The 14,408-nt window shown below is 35.7% G+C and overlaps 1 protein-coding gene across 14 annotated transcripts in view; it reads left to right on the top strand.

The window, feature by feature from the left end:
• The window catches only part of MAGI2 (membrane associated guanylate kinase, WW and PDZ domain containing 2), a 1,443,575-nt gene that overhangs the window by 930,343 nt on the left and 498,824 nt on the right, over positions 1 to 14,408 (top strand). For all 14 annotated transcript variants that reach the window (XR_004672522.3, XM_063605943.1, XM_063605940.1 and 11 more), the window contains one exon: positions 9,098 to 9,313. Coding sequence is in view for 13 of the 14 variants with exons in the window: in XM_063605943.1 (XP_063462013.1) it covers positions 9,098 to 9,313 (216 nt within the window). In the remaining variant the exon portion in view is untranslated. The remainder of the gene's footprint in view (positions 1 to 9,097; positions 9,314 to 14,408) is intronic.

Below are 14,408 nucleotides of genomic sequence, written 5' to 3'. Positions count from 1 at the left end.
ATTGGAAATGGGACACATATCATATGTCCAAAAAAAAAAGAAAATTGGAATTGTTATGAGCATGAGGTGCGAAAGTAGGAGCCTAATGAAAAGAGAAGCATGAGGCACTGGGTACTGAACACGATGGGGGATCAAAGTGAGAGGGAGTTATAGAGGAAATGCAAGAGAGAAAAGGATAACTATGAGTATTGTCTGTTTCCACACTGCTGCCATGAGTCAACAATCCCTCTGTCTGTGAGTTATGACTAATTATAAAGAGGGCGCTTCAGTCCTATCCCTGAACACAAGAACAGTGTCTTCACACAAGTCCATGCTTATTTACCTCAAACATTCATTCTTTTTTTGTTTACCTTCTATCCTATATCTTAATAATAAAGTTAAAAATGAATATTTCAAGACAAGATAAAGTGATAAAAATGGATGAGTAGCAGAATGAGAGTGTTGCTAAGACATGTACATCTGCTAGATGCTTAATGACATTTTACAGGTGCTCAATGGACCAAAGCAATCAAACGAGAAATATCATTGACACATTGTCACCTATAGTTGTTATTGTGCTTTGGTGTTTACTCAGTTTTCTCAGTTATTTACTGAGAAATGGTCAGTGTATTGTTTGTGAGAAAAATGAGTTATTCAGGTGATAATATAGTAATTTAAAATGATATTTGATGAAAGGGATTATCTGAGGCTGTGCTGTCCAGTATAGTAGCTGCTAGTAACATATGGCCATTAAATATATGAAATGGGGCTTGTCCCAATTAAGGTGTGCTGTAAATGTAAACTATACACTGGATTTTGAAGACTTAGTATTAAAATAATAAAATATTACAGTAACTTTTTAATTAATTATTAAAATGATAAAATTTTGGATATATTGGTAAAGAAAAATATTAAAATTACTTTCACATTTTTTCTCTTTTAATATGGCTAACTAGAAAATTTTAAGATGATTGGCCAGGTGTGGTGGTTCATGCCTGTAATCTCAGTGCTTTGGGAGACCAAGGTTGGAGGAAGGCTTGAGGCTAGGAGTTCGAGACCAGCCTGGCCAACACAGTGAGACCATGTCCCCAAAAAAAAAATCCCCATCTCCTTTAGCAAGGAAAAGAAAAGTAAAAACAAAAAAATTTAAATTCCATATATGTGGCTCATATCTGTGGCTTGCATTCCATTTTTACTAGATAGTGCTATTCTAAGGGATTTAATACATTCTTTAAATGGGATATACTCGTGAATTTAAAGTTTATGTTATAGTTACAAATGTTCAAATGTCTTCTTTTGGAAGCAGATGTATATTTGACATCAACAAATCATATGTGACTTCTTTATAATTTCTTTCCATCTGCTATCTGGCGCAGGTGGGAAATGTTCTGAGCTACTCTGATAACATCTGAAGGGAAGAGCCACTGAAGGAAAGAGTGTCCAATTTCCTTTACATGAACAAACCACCTTCCCTAGCCAGTCTGTGGACAGTTACATTTAGCAAAGATTTATCCTGTGCCTGTCTACATTAGCTGACGTGAATAAATGAATATTCAGTCAGAGTGACCTCTGAGGACTTGCGAACAAGTTTCAGGAAATGTTAGTCAAATTTAACTATCTGCATGACTTTCTGGAGAGCACTGGTGAATAATAAAGACAGTAAATTCAGAATGTATGTCATTGGAGATCATATTGTGAAACCAGCGTTAATTTAATTTACAACAAATTTGAAATTCTTAGTTGGGGTTTGTTAAGAATAATTCAATTCCATGTATAAAAAAAAAACAAACATTCCCACTTTTTGTACAGTTGTGGACTTTCTGAAAGTCACTTAAACACTGAATTTCTAAAAATTCAGAAATTTACTGTTCAGTATAAGTATTGATGACAAAATGCTATTTGGTATATTTTTCTTATTTCTGACACATGTAAGATTAATGCTTTTTCACCACAAGAGAAAAAGACATTATCTTTCGAGGTCAGGGAGTTTCTGCATCTTGGTTTCAAGCTGCTAACTACATATGACATGATGAGGAAATGATATATTTTTGTTTTATTCAGGACCAAATGTAAGCATCAGAGCTGCTTACAAAAATAATTTCAAAAATTGGTTGACAAAAGAATTCTGCAGTAAGAATTTCTGTCTTATTTTCTGGTAGAAAATCCAGTTTTAGAAAAGTAGAATATTTTCGGGGTTATATTTACTCACTTCATTTTATATTTACAAAATTTCTAATTTACTAACTATAGCTATATGACTATGATTCTTTTGCCATGGGTGACATGAGTTAGAATGGTTTTTGGTACTAGTTTTAACTCATTACTATCCCTTGTTTAATATGTTAAACATGTCTTAAAGTTTGAATTTGGGGTCCTTTGATGATTTATCCATTTCTATTAATATACATCTAAATCTCTGATGTGTATTAAATGATTGTTTACTTACAATCTGGCAAGTTTTCTAACATAATTATGATCAGCTGGAACCCTAAATCTTTTCTCTGTTTAATGTCAGAGTCAATTTTTGCAGGTGCTATTAAAGAGGCCAAGCATCAAACTATTTGCTTCATTTATAAAACTATAAAAACGAATATGATTCTCAACCATTTAAAGTTTGCCACATATTGTTTCCAACACGAAGACATATCCTCAAGCTCTCTGGGAATACCATTGATGAGCTGCGCTGTTTGCATGCCCCGTGGGTCCTGCAGGCAATCAACTCTCTTCTGCTGAACCACTATCCAAAATTCATTCTTTCCATTTACCAAAATGGGGAAAAAGGACTGAGAATATTGGGGAGGAATAGAAGTCATGACCTTAATCTGTGTGGTATCTTGAAGACAAGTATATTTATTACCTTTGTAAAACCCATCTCCACTTGGGAGCCATATGGAAGGATCTATCGTTATTTGATATAAAACCTACACATATTATTATACACCGAAAGGATTGAAACAACAGAGTAAGCATCTGAGTCTACAACTTAAAAAGCCAAATAAACTAAAGTAATAACAAATTATATGTTTCCATCATGAAAACTGATCTTGTTTAAAGAAAAAAGGTGTTGGAAGTAAGTGAAAGTATTTCAAAGTATCTGCTACTAGCATTTTTACATTTCCTCATACCTAAAATTAGTTTTCAGTGTCTTTCCTATTTCTTGTCATAATACTGGAATTTAAAAGCATAAAGAACATGGTGCATCTCAGAAAATAATATTTTGATCTATTATCATTCAATGAAGACTGGAGGTACAAAAAAGGAAACAGTTTAAAATTTGTTGAAATCGTTTCATATTCCTGTTTTTCCCCTTAGCCTCACCACTAAATCAATGTGAAAAAATCTGGGAGGAATCAGAAGAAAGGTAAAATCATCACTTTAGAAACTTAAAATACAACTTTTATGCAAAGGTCAGTTGACTACAGAGAAAGCAGAAGAATAATTCCACGATGGTTTCAAGTACAGTACATGAAAAGTTATTTAGAAAGCTATTCTCATTGCTTTCAGATGACCTAGGGACAGGTCTGCCTAAAAATGGGTAAGGGATTAGGTTTTGCAAGGACTTTGCCTGGCAGGTTTAGCTCATAATTAGTCTGTCTCCCTTTGCAATAAATTGTGTGAGTGTCCTGTGTAAATGGGCATTTATTAAATGTTTTTATTACAAAACAAATTATTGACAATGGGCTATTCTTTTTATTCACATTTTTGGAAAAGTTTTTCTTTTTCTTTTTTTTTTTTTGAGATGGAGTCTTGCCCTGTCACCATGCTGGAGTGCAGTGGCGTGATCTCGGCTGACCGCACCCTCCGCCTCCCAGGTTCAAGCGATTCTCCTGTCTCAGCCTCCTGAGTAGCTGGGACTACAGGCACATGCCACCATGCCCACCTAATTGTTGTATTTTTAGTAGAGATGGAGTTTCACCATGTTGGCCAGGATGGTCTCTATCTCTTGACCTCATGATCTGCCCGCCTCAGCCTCCCAAAGTCCTGGGATTACAGGCGTGAGCCACGGCACCCGGCCAACTTTTCTATTTGTATAACAGAGTACATTCATCCTGTTCCACATTTTCATAGCCCCACCTTTATGAAAAAAAGAATCTGTTCATAGGTAGTTTAAAAACTGAAGAATAAGTCAGGGTCCTGAAATGACTTTCTCTCTTATTTTGCAGGCATTGATTACAAAGAAGACTATGTAAATTTATAGATTTTCCAAATATCACAGAATTAAGGGGACAATTTTATGTATCATTTTGTTGTACTCAATAAGTTAGTGGAATTTGATATTAAACTTACAAGAAACTGCTAATGTATAGATCATTCTTCACAAGTACAAACATATTCCGTGAAAAGTGCTCTAGAAAAGCCTGCACTCTCCTTAAAATACAAACACACACACTCTTATTTTTAAAGGAGTGGATGGAAAAAAATTCCTAAAATGTCCTTGCTGTATGCTTTGGTAGCAATTTTGCCTTTCCCTTTTGAAACTGATGCATTTGTGTTCATTGACTGTGGCTTTGAATGAAGTTCTCCTCTATGAGTTCTGGGCAGGTTGCGATTGCATCACACATTTTTTTCTCTTAAAAGGCAACAGCGTATTTTCAAAAGAGATGAGGTTCTTAAGTCAAAGAGATATAAGTTTTCCACTCGCTTTATATATAATATTAGGAAATAGTTTAACGTCTTAGTCTCTATTTTCTTAACTGCATAGGCAGAATGACTTCATGCTGTATTGTGATGAATAAATACCAAAAGTAGCACCCTATTTTGAGCATCTACTCTGATCTAGTCACGTCATATATCCTTTTAGTATCATTAATCTATATAACAGCACTGTGGGGAAAGAGTTATTCTACTCCCCATTTGATACAAGAATACTTATGTAAAATGCCCATGACGGTGTGCAGGTTAGCACATTGTAGCAGTCATAGTGGTAATAACAGTAGTAATAGTTATAGTTGCTTTTGTGACTGGTCATCTTACATCCCCACTTTCCCACTTTAACTGAATTGATTTAAGGATATAAAGAGGTATTGAGATTAGGGGACACAGGATTCAAAGTCAGGTTTATCTCACTAGCATTTATGCTGTTAAGCATTACACCATATTGTTGTGGGTTTGTGGAGGTTTTGTTTTTTCGTCTGTTTTAATTTTAGATTTTCTATATCCAGGCACTATGCATATAGGCACTTCATCCTTAGGGAACAATTTTTCCAAATTGTATTTTAAAACAGTTTTGATATTTATTTTTTTCTGAAAACATACTGGTACGTTACCTAAAAGGCACATTTTATCCTTGATACATTTATTTGTATACACTTATATCAGGGAGTCAGTTCAATGAGTTAGCTGCCTGACTGCTTGGCTAATTCTTCAACCATTCGTCTAGGTATTTCTGGTTTCCTGGTTCTTATGCAATGAGATAAAAACGTTGGCTTAGGGTAGCTTATTCTCTATGAATTACATTTGTCAAGTGTAGTAAGAGTATGGATTATTTATGTGCTTCCTTTATATTGCTATTATTGCCAATAAAGATAATCTTAATGTCTTAACTAATGATTCATATTTTTACATACAAAATTTAATCTGATGTATTTCATACACTTATAGAAATAGAATATTGTTGTATAATTTATAGTTATATCATATACCAATAGGTATAATTAGTAATATAAATTTAGCAGGATCTGTTATTTAGTATTTATTTTTAGCCTGTGCTATGCATTTATGTCTAATTAGTAAAAGGTTTTTTTACTTCAGGGAAATTTAAAATTGACAAGACAAATAGGGAAAAAAAAACACTGAAGTGTGATCCATTTTGCTTAGTACTATGTATTAAAGGTATTAAAGATATTAGAATACTACCTTAAAATCATGTATCATTTATTGAGATATGCATAGATTATTTAGTTTTACATTATGCTTATTAGATAAGAAGTATGTGTTGAGATTCCATAGAAAGCATAGCAACATACTGAAAGCTGTGCTACCCTTTAGGAATGCTGAAATATAAAAGTTCATTGATACCAGGGAACAACTGTTCATTTTTGTTTGCTCAGAATTTGTCTGGTACATATAGAGGTCTGATTTATTTTAAATGCTCCAAATCAAATTACATAGTAACATTTAGCAACGTGTATATATTATCCACTTTTTCGACTGTAAAAGAAAAAAGTTATATACTTATAGTATGTGGATAAGAACCACTTTACAACTTAATTTTTTTTCTTGCATTACTCTCTTACTGTGAATATCTATAGTGATGAGCAATGGCATTATTGGCACAGCTAGCCTTCAGAATATTTGCTCACTTTATGCCAGCATGAAGTTTACACTGCCGTTAAAACCACTGCAATTTTTACAGTTTTTTTTAATAAAGCTCTTTCTCATACATTCTTACTTCGTCTTCACAACAACCCAGTGAGAAGGCAAATGGAGTGGAGATTTGTCATTTCTACCTGCCAGCATTCCAAGGCCCTTTCTACCGGGGCGGGGTGGGGGGGGCGGGGCAGGGAGAGGCTCTTTCTACCTGGGGAGGCCCCTGAGATAAAATCAGTGGACGGTAGGGCTCCACCTCCCTCTCCCTCTACTGAAATCAAAGGAGAGTGCACATCTCTTCTACTTCCTTGGCAGCCCAGGTGCTCTCACGTGATGGAGGCTCAGCCAATGAGATGATCCTGCCTGGGATTTTTTTTTTTCCCTAGAAATGAGTGAATCAGAGCAGCTGAGGACAGTTTGGAGCCCATTCTCATGGAGGCAGTTTGCACTGTGGGTTGTCCCTTTGTTAGTAGAACCATCTGGAGATTTCAGGGCTATCAAAGGCAACATAAGTGTCTGGAGTGGGCTCCTTTGTTTCTGCCATTTTTTCTCATGGTTTTTCGGCCTTTCCCCTTGATATGGCTTGGCTGTGTCCCCACCAAAAATCTCATCTTGAATTGTAATCCCCATAATCCCCACATGTCAAGGGAGAGACCAGGTGGTGGTAACTGAATCATGGGGGCAGTTTCCCCCATCCTGTTCTGGTGATAGTGGTGAGTTCTCACAAGATCTGATAGTTTTATAAGTATTTGGTAGTTCCTCCTGTGTTCATTCTCCCTCCTGCTGCCTTGTGAAGAAGGGGCTTGCTTCCCCTTTTGCCATGATTGTAAGTTTCCTGAGGCCTCCACAGCCTTGTGAAAATGTGAGTCAATTAAACCTCTTTCCTTTCTAAATTACCCAGTCTTGGGCAATGTTTTTTATTTATTTTTTTATTTTATTTATTTATTTTTTTTTTGAGATGGAGTCTTGCTCTGTTGCCCAGGCTGGAGTGCAGTGGCGCGATCTCAGCTCACTGCAACTTCCGCCTCCCAGGTTCACGCCATTCTCCTGCCTCAGACTCCATTCTCCTGCCTCAGACTCCAGAATAGATGGGACTATGGGCGTCGGGCAATTATCTCTCAACTAGCCATCTTATATATTTATATAGCACATCCCTATCACATTTAACTTGAGTAGGCTGTGGTTTTTTGCAGCCCAGAACACAGGTGATTAGAACAATTACTGCTCTTCCCAACTTACAGATGAAGAAATTGAGCCTTACAGAGGTTAAGTAACTTGCTTGTAGTTATATAAAAAAGCCAAGCCTAAATTCTATGTCTTCTGGTTAATGGTCATTCCTTTCACAGCACACCTTTTACCCAGATGTGTTTAGTGACCTTTGCAGACAGTGAGGTGTGCTTCCTTCCTCCTGTGTATCTCCTCCATTGCAGTGCTTTCTCCTATTTCCTGTTATAATGCTTTTCTGTTTGACATCAAATTTGGTCTCCCTTAGTGGACTGTTGAGCATCTTGGAAGACAAGGATTTTATTGTATTCATCCTTTTTCTCTCAAACATATACTGGAGTGCCTGGGTGCATAACTTAGTACCAATAAAGATTTTAATGAGTGAGCAAATAAGTGCATAAATTACTCAATTAACTGAAAACACTGATATAGATTCAAAGTTGGTGCTATAAGATTGATTTCAAAAAAATATGACCTATGTTCTTTACCAATCTAAATTTTAGGATATTTTAAATAAAGTGTTTTACCTTGAACATATCAAGATGTTCACAGCCGGATGCAGTGGCTCATGCCTGTAATCCCAGCACTTTGGGGGGCCGAGGCAGGCGGATCATTTGAAGTCAGGAGTTTGAGATCAGCCTGGGCAACATGGCAAAACCCTATCTCTACTAAAAATACAAAAATTAGCCAGAACTGGTGGCGCACGCCTGTAGTCCCAGCTACTCAGGAGGCTGAGGCACAAGAATTGCTTGAACCTAGGAGGCGGAGGTATCAGTCCGCCAAGATAGCACCATTGCCCTCCAGCCTGGGCAACAGAGCAAGACTCTGTCTCAATAAAATGAAATAATAAAGATGATCACTTAATAAACATTTATTCCATGATTATATGCTAGGTTTTAATATGGGAATAAATAAGAATGATTCTCTTTTCAAAAAAGTGCTGCAGATGGTTGGGTGAAACAGATGATTCCATAGCTCAGATAATAGAGCTATGGGCAAAAAAAAGCTGTGGTAATCTGAAGAGTGAATAGAGCAGCAGGCGCACTGTCAGCAGCCATGGGAACCACTAGACTGGCACGGGGATACAGCTCTAGGCAGGATGCTGTGCACATCAAGGACAATAGCCATAATCCTTTGAAAGCTACAGAATAGCAGAACGTGCTTTGCCTTTTCAGAATAGTGTGAGATTACCCCACTACAAAAAAATTACCTGTACTCTTAACATAATTATTTTTTAAAAGGTTATAATCAAGTCTTGTTATAAAAAATTCGGATAATTTTAAAATTAACTATGTACCGCTTGGGAATAACACATAAGACTATATTTTGGTTTGGCACAAAGATGAGAATAAAGATAGATCTATATCTCTAAGCATTAAAGTCCAATGCAACAGAAGGAACAAATAAATATGTATATATAGAGAGAGACACATAGATAGAAAACCATATATATATACATGTATGTGTCTATGTATGTACATATAAAATAGGATAAAAATGTGTTAATATAATTTCCATTCTTCACAAATTATGTACATGGTAGAAGAAATATTTAACTCCAAGGATGTTTTGGTATTGTTTGCAGACAATTACTACGGTACCCCAAAGCCGCCAGCAGAACCAGCACCATTATTGTTAAATGTAACAGACCAGATACTTCCAGGAGCCACTCCAAGTGCTGAAGGAAAACGGAAGAGGAATAAATCAGTGAGCAACATGGAGAAAGCCAGTATAGAGCCTCCTGAGGAGGAAGAGGAAGAGAGGCCTGTGGTCAATGGAAATGGAGTAGTAGTAACACCAGGTCAGTCATTTACATTTTTTATGGCTTCATAAATTTACTGTTTTAGATCTAAGATATATATGTACACATATACACAGTAAGATATATATACAGATACATAGTAAGATAAATATATACATATATATTTCTTACATCTGTGTATTCATGTGTAATTATTATAATTATCTTCAAAGAGAGAAGATTATGATATCAAATGGAAAGGACATGGAATTAAAGAAGTTGAAAGAATATGCCAAAAACATTTTTGGCATATTTTTTCAACTACTTTAATTTTTTATTTCAATTATATAATATTAGTAGCAATATAGTGAATGATTGAAACTTCTATAAGATATTGCAAGTCTTATATATGGTTGTGTAAAGTTTTGAGCTCTTTGTTAATTAATATTAGAGAAAATCTATTCTTCGAAATCTTGCTATGCTTGCAGTTCTCTCAGTAGAGGTTACGTCATGTGATTTAGTTTACAACTTCAATGAATATAATTTTCAAAATCGCTACAACTGCAGAATGCCCATATATTTGTTTCTTTTTCCTTACCACCTGATCTGGAAACATGAAGAATGTATCTTTATACATTAACAATGTGAAGCCACTACCTTGTACAAGCAAAATAATAGCTGTGCCCTTGATTTATGATCATTGTACCACATATGTGAAGAATTAGACACAAATATAAAATGTGCTTGTGCAAAGTATGGATTTGCATTTTTCTTATTACTTAATAGAGCATCAGAAATAGATTTTTAAAATAAAATTATTCATAATTAAATATTACCAAAACAACAACAAAACTATGGCATTTTGGTAGCCTCTTGGAGTAAGTTTCCAAAATTTCATTTTATTATTTATTTTTTAATGGTAGCATAGCAGTGGGCATTAAAAAAATCTAAGGTCCATATTTAAAGCTCTTAAAAAACTGTTAGCATGTGTACCTTTCATACATATTATTCTTAAGATATTTCTTATTACCACTTTGATGTCTATATTTTCAGGTTTATTGTGCTGTTTCTCTACTAACATAGTATTGGAATTTTTATGCTGTTATTTTTATCAAGGAACTAACATAGTATTGGAATTTTTATGCTGTTATTTTTATCAACGAAAACCTTCATAAGCTTACTTTTTATCTTCCTTTTACAAAATGCCTATAAAAGTGTTCTTCATTGAACATAAGATGAACATAAGGAGACCAAAAATCGAATTTGTGCTAATCAAGGCATAAAACCTAAGGTGCTTTCATCTTGATTACTCAGAGGAGGACAACTTCCTCCCTTAATATATGTGAGTTAAAATATATTAACGGACTCTAGCATCATTGATTTCTAGATACAAATGCTAAAAATCACTATAAGTAATGTAACTTGTCTCCTATGAAATGATGTGGCAATTTTCAAGCAATTAGGTATCTTCCTCTTTTTTGATTCTTAAGTATCTGTGTCAAAATATTTGCTTTTAATTATATAATTTCATTAGAATTAAATTGATAGTACATAGTTTTCTTAGCTGATTTTTGATATGAGAAGCCAGACAACTCAGCTGGGTTGAAGCAATAACCACAAAAGAAGCAGAGGCTGGGGTCATATAACATTTGCAAAATTTCTTACTGGTTAACATCTTGTGGTTAAAAATGTAAAAAGTATATTCCTGCTAAACCAGGATCATTGATCCCTATTTCATTTCTTATCTGTGTAGGGCAAATAAAGTGAAGTATTCTTGATCCACAGACTTTTAAACTAGAAACTTGTTTAATTATGGGGCTTACTGAATCTAGAAAGCCAAATTTCCTTCTATTCATACCTTATGCATAAGGATGATGTGCTTTTATGGTTAGGAGGTCTTCATCACCCCCAGAGAAACTGGATAAAACTGAACTGTTCTTGATCAACCCTAGCAATATGACTGTCTCTGGATTCCTCAGCATGATGATAGTAGAGAACAACTGTTAGCCAACTCTAGGTTTGCAAGACAGTCAATGGATACTGCCAACAGTGGCTCTGTAAATAAGCCTGCTGGACAAGTGGCCCTTATACTGTGCTTTTCTTTCCTGTTATGGGGAGATGAGAGATATACAAATCAGGCAGCCCTTCACCCACTGTTCAAAAATGAGCCGAACAGTCTCAAACCAAAAAATGGTCCATCATCCAGTATTAGAAGTCCTTTGACAATCCCAGTCCTTGAAATGTCTTTGTTTCTCTTTACGTTTATTGAGTAGAGACTTTAGGAGTTCCTTTGACCTCCTCTGATATACATTTCCCAACTCTTCACCTTTTGAAACTCATCACATTGTTGTTTTTTTTTTTTTTTTTTTTTTTTTTTTTAGCACAGTGTCTCTGCCCTGCCCTCGTGTTCTTCACATTCTTCACATTCACCAGACACCAGATTTCAAAGAAGACTGAGAAACATGTTCCTAGCCAGGTGCGGAGGCTCATGCCTGTAATTCCAGCACTTTGGGAGGTCGAGGCAGGCAGATCACTTTCATAGGAGTTTGAGACCAGCCTGGGCAACATGGCAAAACCCCATCTCTGCATGGCAAAACCCCATCTCTGCAAAACACACAAACACAAAAATTAGCCAGGCATGGTAGCACACACCTGTAGTCCCAGCTTCTTGGGAGGCTGAGGTGGGAGAATCACCTGAGCCCAAGGAGGTCAAGGTTGCAATGAGCCGTGATGGTGCCACTGCACTTCAGCCTGGGCAACAGAGTGAGACCTCGTCTAAAACAAACAAAAAGAGAGAGAGAGAAACATGTCACTTCAATTTTAGTTAACACTGCCCTATATCAACTAACTATAGTAATAATTAATATCAGACTTCAATTCAGAGCATAAATATTATAATCAATGAGGCACATTTGGAGAATATAAAGAACATATTGAGGTAACATTATTCCATTATGAAGGAATATTGATAATAGTAATAAGCAATAAAATAATTCACTTCTTTTGAATGCTTACCATGCTTTAGGAGTGGCCTAACCTCATTATAGGTATTAGTTCATTTAACTATCTTAACTGTCCCATTAACTAGGTACTACTTTACAGATTAGGAAACTGAGATACTTTGCCTAGTAACTGGAGTTCATATGTAGGAAAACTTGGTCCACAATCCATATGTGTGGCTGCCATGCTATCCTGAGTCTTATATAACCAAATACAAGCATAAATATATTTCTTAGTGATATATAAACATATAACCACTATTTTACCTGTATATCTTTCAAAGTGGCATTATAAATTTCTAGTTACCAAAAACTTCATATTGCTTTTATTTCCTGAAATCATGTACAGTGAACTTACATCCTTCTGTGGGTATAAAAAATTCCTAGTTTTTAAAATTCTGTGCATGTATAAGCATCAAATCTACCAATATTTGGCTTTATATATATTTAACCAAAACTTTGCTCTAAGTAAATAAAGCTTGTAGGTGATTCCTCGGTTTATATCTGATACCTATTTTTTTTTCATCTTTTCTCCTTTGAACTAGAGATTATACTTAAACTGCAGTTTTCTTTTTCTCTCAGACCTTATCTATATAAACTCAATGACCACCTTTAAATATATAAGTTCTCCAGGAAGTTCTGCTAACATTATCAATGTTATCGAAATTCACATGACATGTGAATATTTATTTTACTGAGTGTTCTTTCCTTCTGCTCAAAATTGCACCAGACACATAGAGTTAGCCCATGGCACCTAGTAAAACCATATAATGATTTTTCAGTGTCAGGACAGAAATATTTCTCCCTCTGTCACACATTGCCTTGGTAATGGAAATCAATACAATTCTATCCTTAGATATGTACTTTTATCCTTGTCAATAATAAAAAATGAGAAACATAAAAATAAATGATAATGGCCACTCTCCTCTAATGGATACAAACAATGTACCAGGCATATAATACATATATTATCTCTAATCCCATAATAATTCTATACTTATTTTATGAATGAGATACTGAAATTTTGCTTAAAGTCCTTAACTAAAGTAAAAGTTTATTTACTGGCAGAGTCGAGATTTGGATCTAGTAATACCTGAACTCATCCGCTCTCCAACACATGTCCCAGAACTGTTAACCATGCCAAAGACAAAGGGACTTCTGACCTCCCCAAAGTAAATCGCAATCCTGCAGCTTAGAGGATTTAGTCTACATTGTATTCCATTGTATTTGTCTTTTACTAGGCTCACAGCAGTGATGTTAGATTTAATGACAAGTACGATGTATCCTTACATCATCTTACAGATTGTTTTTGAACCGATGTTTAAAATTTATATCCCCCGGAAACCTTAACATTAACATCACCTATATTTAGATATTTTCATCTTTCTGTTTATCTTATTAGAGTTGATGTCAGCCCCATGGCTTCAAATTCTACAGATTTATCTGCACCCTTCACTGCTCTCCTGTGTTTAAGGTATATTTCTAACTGCTGCCCACTGGACAGCATCACCTAAGTATTACTTCTGCAACTTAAATGCAACACATTTCACTTAAACTCTTCTCCCACAGAACAAGCAAGCAAACCAATTCACAAAGCCCTTTACCTGATTTCTCTAATTCTACTTTTCACCCATTTTCCTCAGAATTATCATTTTGTTTCTTTTCCCCAGTCTTGGTATTGTTTATTAGGCACAAAAGGGCCTTTAGCTCCCATCCTTGCCTTCGAAATATCACTGCACCATCCTAGAGCACTGCTTTACTCACTCATTTGTGGACTATAGTTCCCTAAGGGATCTGTATGCCTCCAGGATCCTTCCTGATCCAATTACCTTTTATTCCACCATAGGTAAAAATTCCTGAACCAAAACAAGGTCATGGCAGGGCATGATGACTCACACTTATAATCCCAGCACTTTGTGGGGCTGAGGCGGGTAGATCACTTGAGGTCAGGAATTCAAGACCAGCCTGGGCAACATGACAAAATCCTGTGTCTACAAAAAATATAAAAATTAGCCAGACCTGGTGGTACACATCTGTAGTCCCAGCTACTTGGGAGGCTTCGGTGGGAGGATCACTTGAGCCCAGGAAGGTCAAGCCTGCAAGGAGCCATGATTATGCCTCTGCACTCCAGCCTGGATAACAGAGTGAGACCCTAT

This window comes from Pan paniscus, chromosome 6 (genome assembly GCF_029289425.2).
Source record: "Pan paniscus chromosome 6, NHGRI_mPanPan1-v2.0_pri, whole genome shotgun sequence".
Lineage (NCBI taxonomy): Eukaryota > Metazoa > Chordata > Mammalia > Primates > Hominidae > Pan > Pan paniscus.
This window is presented reverse-complemented; position numbering and strand designations above follow the sequence as displayed.